We start from the raw sequence: 7962 nt of genomic DNA on the forward strand, positions 1-7962 counted from the left end.
CTCTTCTTACTTCCTCGTTGAGAAATGTGGATGAGGCCTTATGCCCCGCCCACCACCTGCTGGCTCCAGGTGGACAGGTGAAAGAGAGAGTATCAAGATGGTCAGAGGAGGAAACATCAGAGAGACTCAGCCTCATGTTTGAGCCTCAGTCAGACCCAGACTCAGATGAGGAGTCTGAGACCAGAACCAGAGACTAGCAGACCGATCAGAACTGTTAGCGTAGTTAGCATCTTTATTTGTTTATGTTGTTTGTTAGCTTGTAACTGGCAGTGGCTGACACAGTGTTAGCGGTTGTGCTAATGGTAACTCTCTCTCTCTGTACTGACAAGCTTTCTGGTTTATTTAGCCCCACCCCCACAAGTTGACAGGATTGGTTTCTGAGGTTTGTGACATATGAAACTGTCATTGGTTCACTACAGTTCGAGGTGGAAACACTGATTGTTTTACTCATAACAAGTCTTGTATTATATAATGTATGGATGTTAACAAGGTTAAAAACATGTTTTCATCAGAGGGGGTTCTTTAAATGTATCTACCATAAGCATCTGATCATCTTTCAGAAAGTACAATCACAAGTAGTCTTAGTTGTCTCATACGGCCTACAAACATGGCACACAAACTTTGATGATTAGCATTTCACTTTATTCAGTTGTGGGTTGAACCACACGTCTGTTTGAAATTCTGACAAGAGCATTTGTCTATTTACCAAAGTACCAAACACATTTCAGCTGGCAAAGTGGTACACTGTCAACACTTTACTATGTCCATGTGTAAGTTTCCTCTGTTCATACAGACTACTGTATGAACTACACTGTATCCATTTACATGTAAGACTGACATAACTCATCACATGTAAACTGACTGCAGCCTCCAAACAATCATCTGATTTTGTCATTTCATACACAACTTTCAGTCACTTCATTAAATGTTACAGACACCAAAATAAAGCCTCCACACCACTGTACCTCCATAATAGTTTTGGCTGTCAAATAAAAACACATTAGAAAACGTTTTTTCTTTCTCATTACATTAGAAAAGACACAAGGTGAGACCCGGTCTTCAGAAAGGCGTTGATAGTACACATAACCATAAGCTTCAAGTTGCAACCAGATGCATTACTACAGCTCTCTCCCATACAGTCTTTAACTGTATACATCTTTTAATGCTGCTTTTACAAAGGCAAATGAAGCCTGGAGCTCTATTTCCCCCCCATGTATATGGATGAAGTCTCCTATATGAAGTCTCCTCTTTAAACAGCCAACAAAGAGTTAAAGTCCAGATCACTTGAGCCTGTGTAAATCCAGTCAGAGATGACTGAGCCAGGATGTAGCATTGGCAGCAGTCTGCTAAGCTGCTGTCTAGTCTACACTTACAGTGGATGGTGGCAGGGTTTGGACAACGAGGGATTGAATCTGACACTTAAATAGACAACAGGTGATAACTAGGATGTGAGGTGACATTTCAGGACAAAGATAGTGCAACGTCTCTCTCTTCTTTCCAAACAGTCTCTGAAGTGCTGTCTGTTACTTGCCCCCAATTCAATGACGACTTGTCAAGATTAAAATAGGATTATTTATCCAGGGGCGCCACCTGTAAATGTGATTTGCTAATCGTTTTTCTTTCTAAAAAACGATTTTCCCTCAGAGACTCTGTCTTTGGTTTCCTGCAGTTTCTCAGAAAGCTTGTCCTTAGTCTCTTCCATTTTCTCAGAGAAGCGCTCTTTTGTTTCCTCCATTTTCTCTGAAAATCTGCCCTTTGTCTCCTCCATCTTTTCTGTAAATTTCTCCTTTGTCTCCTCCATTTTATCCTGGATGTAGTCTTTAACTGGCGGCGGTGTGGATAAGTAGCCGTGCTTGCGGAGATACTGAACAGATAATGATGTGCCGCCCAGAGTTACCGTATATCTAGCAGGAGTAGCAATCTGTAAGAAAACAAAGAAAAAGACACTCAGTAGAGCAAAGTGAACTTCTGAATCCATCCCTCACGAATCACTCAGTAGATATACTGCACCTACTTTTTCAAATGTACACTGACTGAGGCAGTGACACAAGCAAATCAAAGCTGCGTAAATTCAAAAAACCTGGCAGTGAGTGTGCTTTAAACTAACAAAATGATAAATGAGGAAATGAAGCCAAAGGGCTCTGCTCTAAAGGTTGACTCTAACGGTCTAAAGCGCATGGCAGTACATTTAGGGCGTGTCCAAATCCTAATATAACGACAGAAAAAAATGGTCAGGGGTTGTAGTCTTAATTAATCATGGGTGTGTTTTGGCATTAACGTGCAATAAACCAATCAGAGTGCCACCTGCCATTCGCTTTCACAGCCAGGCAGTGACAATCAACTTCAGACCAGGCGAAATTGCTTTCCACTGCATGAAGATAGCAAGGCACCTGACCACACCTCATTTTAAGACAAGCACACTCATGGGTGCTCAGATTGGCACAAGTGTACTTGCTATTTAAAGAACCTGGGTGCTGGTCGGGAAAATGACAACCATGTCGGCCTGAAACTGGCAAAGACACTTGCGGTTCATCGGGTGTCCCAGGCCCAAAATGTTTGAAAACAATAAACCCAGAGGATCCTGGATTAAATTACCTTGTACATGGCATACGCAGTCAGAGCGTAGCCACTCGAAGAGTCTCTCAAAAGGCCAACTAATGACTCAGGTAGACCAATCACCTCCAGGAATGGCAGGACATTCACACCTCTGAGGGGAAGCAAAACATGAAGAGAAGAAAAGAGATTTAAAGTAGCCTCCAACACACATGCACACATACAGCTATGTTTGTGACCTGTCATTGATATACCTTAACCTTATCCATCCTCAACCCTTACCCTAAACTGTAAACCCAACCCTTAACCCAAGTCTTAATCCTCAAACAGCTTTAACAAGCTTGTGGGGTCCAGCAAGTGGGCTCCCAGTTTTCGAACCCCACGAATGCGTGCACACGCACGCACGCACGCACGCAGTTATTAAAATATTGTAGTTATACAAAACTGGTTCATTTGCATTTATTTCTGTACTGTACAATATTACTGATTATATCATCCAGTGACTGGGGAGGAGGGCCCACAAACAAAGCCCCCTCCCCTTCTAGCAGTGTTCTGTCCCACCCCTGGTTGGAAGTAGACTCACTTCATAGCAGCATAATAGAAGGTTCCAAACCAGACAGAGGACGTCACCAGATGTACAGGGATCATCACTTTCCCATATTGTTTGAAGGTCTTCTTAAACCTCTGGAATAGGCCGATGGACTTGTCCTGCAAAGGGTCTACCTCTACAGCATCAGGCACAGTTTGCCCTTTCTGGACATCCTGTGATGGAGGTGTGGAGCTGGAGTGTGGTTCCTCCTGTGGGGGCTGGTGTTTTGGCTGATGTGCCGCCCTGCTGGAGGCTGAGGTTGAGAGCCAGTGGCGGCCTGTAGGTGGCGGTGGTGTCAGACGGAGGGCACAGCAACACAATGCTACTGTTGGCTCAGGGACAGTGACGCCCACCAGCAATGGGCGCACCACTGCCCTCCGCCACAGTGTCCCATGAGTTAGGATGTGCTGCATTATCATCTTCCTCTTCTCCTCCCCCTCCTGCTTTCTGCTGCTGTGATGTTCAACCACAGGCTGTGGAGTCAAAAAAACAAAAACACTTTGTATAAACTCTCTAATGATTATATATCTGTTTTTGTCTAATGTGGCAACTATCCATTATTTTTGTTATCATTTTATCTGCCAATTATTCCTTGTCTCATCATTAATCATTTTTAATAATCACAATATAAAATAAAATATAATGTGATAATATAGTGCGATAGAAAATATCCATCAAAGTCATGTCTTTGAGCTGCTTGTTTGGTCCCATTAAGTATCCAAAATATTCTCTTTATTATCATGAAGGACTAAAGTGAGGTTTGAAATAATTAACACATTTAATTAAAAAGAAAAACTGTCCCAAAGAAAACCATCAAATGTTGATATTTGTGAACTAAAACGTGCCAAAAACCCACTTTTATTTAAAAACACGACTCAGTGGTTGATTATTTAATCATCTGTCGATGGACTGATCTATTAACTGCCGAAACGTTTCAGCTCTATTCTCGCTCTTTAATTCACTCTGACTGATCAAGGTGTGAGGATGAGAACCAAATGGATCTTTTTGGAAAGTCATCTATGCCATGATGAGTACACATAGAACACATGACTTTTAAGTTTTCCTTTGATGTTACCAAACTTGGCAAAATGAATAAAAACAATATATATATATATATATATATTTTTTTTTTTTAAATCTAACCATAGCACTTCAGTAAAACTTCTGGAATTGTTCTACTATTTATTTACTTCTATTAACTTTGCTAAATAACTTGAACACTGCAGTTGATCAATTTCTCTTTCTCACAGGCAGTAAAACATATTAGAAATACCTGCAGTCTACTGTGTGTGCATAAATCAGAGTGATGACTGGGTTGGTACTCTGAACTTTGCATGACCTGACTGTATCTATGGAGTGCAAACATGGCAGCACTTCAAGTGCAGTTTAAAATTAAGGACTTAATGTGGTCAGTGTCTAAACAATGCGTAGTCTATCCTCAATGTTGACATATTCACTTTGTTTAAACAGATTTCAAATGTTTATTAATTTTATCAATTATGACATTACCTCTGATCATTCAGAAGCCTGTATGCAACTTTATATCCTTGGTTAGTAGTTCTCTGGTCACTCATAAATCTGGAAACTGGAGAGTCATCACCAGAACAGCATACACTCAGGTGGTAGTTTATTAGGTACACCTAGTGAAAACTGAAGGAGTCTAATAAAAGGGTACCGCATCATTTCCACCTTCATGTAGGTTATAATGTGCATTTTTACTGAAATTGTTATAGAAAGTTGTTAATTCACCTCTATGATAATTTTGAAGGATGTAGTTTGTGGTGCCTGAACTGTATTACATTATATAGAAAGGTGTTTCTGTTATTCAGCCTATCCTCACTGATATAAATGGGGTGGACAACACCAATCGGTATGACACAATACAATTCAACAGCAACGTAAACTGGCTCTCTGAAACACTTTCAACACAAACTGAACATTATAATCTTCATGAAGGTAAGATTTATTTCAGGACAGTTGTATTAGACTGCATTAGTTTTAGTCAGGTGTGTAATGAACTGCCAGCTGAATAGTATTTTTGACCAACAGTATTTCCTCTTTTTTTTTTAATTTTATCTTTATCTATCTTTTTATTGTATTTTTATCCCCATGTTTTGCTTATTAACTTTAATGCAATGCCTTCATTGTCTTAATTATAATGTATTTGATCAATTCTTGCTACATGTATGTGTTACTATTATTCAGTGAAGTTAGCCTCTGTGTTATCTATGATAAACACTACTGAAACCACCAAACCAACAGTTTTACTGAGTAAAAACAGCCTTGACCTAAATTCCTTCATGCATAAGCTGTAACGTTATCTCCTTTTCATTCATTGATCACACGGGTTACATGGCAGATTGAAGGTCGTAAACATACCTTGTTTTATGATTGCACAAGCATAAGTGCGGCTCTTCCAGCAAAACAAGCGGGTGGGTCAGTTTCATGAAGTTCAATAATGTTCAAAAATTCCACTCAAATGACGTTTTAAAAGCTGTTGTAAACCCGCTGTTGCTAAAAAATACTGTGTGAAAGCCACACAGTAACACAGGAAGAAATTACATGCATCTTCAAAATAAAAGTACCCAGACAGACTGTAGGAAAAGCCGACAGTTGGAACTTGCCCCGGTTTATTTTAAAAGTTCAAACCGGAAGTCATAAGAATTCGTGTGCGCTTAACGCAGATATCTGTTTTGGGCTAGTTGACTTTGACCAGTTTTGTCTGAAGGACAGGAAGGCAACTTTTAGTTCCCACGTTTCTGGGACACGTACTAACGGCAGGCAAAGTGAGCTTTTATCCATTTAAAGCAGACGGTGTTCCTTCTTCAGACAGGGACTGGCTGACGGGTTTGCTAAGGCCAGACTATGAAGTGCTGCCAACTTCGGCTCCTGACGCATGACGTTAGCTAATTAGCCGTTAGCTGGCTGCACTGCTAACCCACAGACATGCAAGGGAAACAAGTACTCACCATATAAGTAAAACACACTAAAGCAGAGGACAGAAAGCAGACGACACTTACCGTGGAAGTTACGTTATGAGCTCAAGTGAAAATCGTACTCTTCATCCTTGAGGGCCACGCGAAGGCGTCCGGGCTAGGAGTCGTTCAAGGACCACATTTATCGCAGCAGCAACACGGACTGTGAGGAAAGCAGCATGTAACCCTTAACTGCGCAGAGAACCATGGGAAGTGTAGTTCACGGAAGTCCAGCTGTGAGCACGCCCTATAAGGTGGAAAGACATTCCTAACAAACAAGAAGTCCATGTCAGCAGTCAATTTATATTCTGAAATGTTTGTCGGAAGATGTCTGTCACTTAAATCATATATTTGTCTTTTTTTTATTCATGCATTTGTTCTTTTTTATTATCATTATTATTATCATTTAATCTTTTTTGTTACATTTTTATCTGTTTCATTTAAGAACTGATGTGTCTGATTGTTTGTAAATTTTCCAATTTAAATAAAGAGAAGAAAAGGAAATTCATCTCCCAGTACAATGGACATTAGCCTAATTCAACTCAGATTTTTAATTATTTGAACTTTTATCAAACACACAAATGTCCCTAAAAGCATACAGGACAGTATGTGCATTATAACCATTCATACCACAGCACCCATACAAGATGGTACATACCATGCTTCCCTATTTCTGCATTACTTTCCACCAGCAGAGGGTGGTCTGCTCTCATTCTTGAAGCCAGATGCTTCTCTTTATCTGGCCATGTACAGCAAGAAATGTAAAAATGTATGAAAACAGCAAGTCTGTCTCATCTCTGTTTAAAAAATAGGCCTATGTTTGGCTATGAATAGATTTTCCCAGTTGGGTCAATGTTGGGGTTTAGTCTAAAAATCCATCTTTGATTGAAAGTATACTAGGCTCATTGTTTCAGCTTTATTGTAAATTAGCACCACCTGATGTGAATCTCATTGCAGAAATCATCACTATAGCTGATTAGGATTCAGAATGATGTTCATGGATACTCAGCCAGCATAGCAGATGCTCGTTGACAGAGGGGTTCAAATCAAGTCCTCCTTGTATAGGTGCATATACATGTATGTAAGGTGAAACCCATTCTCAAGGTGGTTATGTTCTGTAATGTTAATCACCTGCTACTGTTTGAAAATGGCAATAAAGTAATAGTTAAAAAAAATAATCAAGTCCTCCAGTTGAGGAAGAGCCTCTCAGCACCAAACCTCCCTGAGATAGCTTAGCCATTTTCTCTGTGTATTTCTGTGCACAAATTTGTATGAGTCATATGTATTTAAATGTGTAGCACACCTGAGGCCTGACCTACAAAGCAGGATTTGAGATTAACGTGGTAAGGTTTCACCCTGAGTTTTCAGGGTTATGACGATGGTTCATTTCTTATCAAGGTAAATCACCACGGTAACCTCTATGCTGAACTCCTGAAGTTCGAAGATCAGATCAAAACCTGTCAACAGTTCAACTACCGACCAATTGGATACCTGAAAAACCAGAGTCATCATCCTACAGGACCCTGACAGGGACAAAAGAGTTTAAAATAAAGTGACAAATAATAAACTGCAACAGACATTTTTATAGATCAGCGAGCGTCCACTGTGGTTATAACACAGGGCTTCTAACGAACAGAGAGTTTATCACACTAAATAACTACATAATAACTATTATAGCTTCATTCTAATTGAACAAAGATTCTTTAATCTCGACAGGATTCCTGACAGTGACAATGTTTTTACTCTTCTTCATTGCTGCAGCTCAGTATAACATGAGACTTTTGCGAGGAAATAAAAACTAAACCCTCTGTTGTTTTTTATTATTAGAAAAAAATATGTACACAC

At 39.8% G+C, this 7962-nt stretch overlaps 1 protein-coding gene across 1 annotated transcript; it reads right to left on the minus strand.

Annotated features, from left to right (window-relative positions):
• Positions 1-620: 620 nt before the first annotated feature.
• On the minus strand, positions 621-6461 carry fam210ab (family with sequence similarity 210 member Ab). Its single transcript, XM_056381646.1, has 4 exons — positions 6163-6461; positions 3137-3615; positions 2596-2707; positions 621-1921 (listed from the first exon to the last, which is right to left on the minus strand). Exons 2-4 carry the CDS (start codon positions 3559-3561, stop codon positions 1607-1609), a joined length of 852 nt encoding a protein of 283 aa, XP_056237621.1. The 5' UTR covers positions 3562-3615; positions 6163-6461; the 3' UTR covers positions 621-1606.
• Between the last annotated feature and the right edge of the window lie 1501 nt (positions 6462-7962).

Source organism: Seriola aureovittata, chromosome 7 (genome assembly GCF_021018895.1).
Source record: "Seriola aureovittata isolate HTS-2021-v1 ecotype China chromosome 7, ASM2101889v1, whole genome shotgun sequence".
Taxonomy (NCBI): domain Eukaryota; kingdom Metazoa; phylum Chordata; class Actinopteri; order Carangiformes; family Carangidae; genus Seriola; species Seriola aureovittata.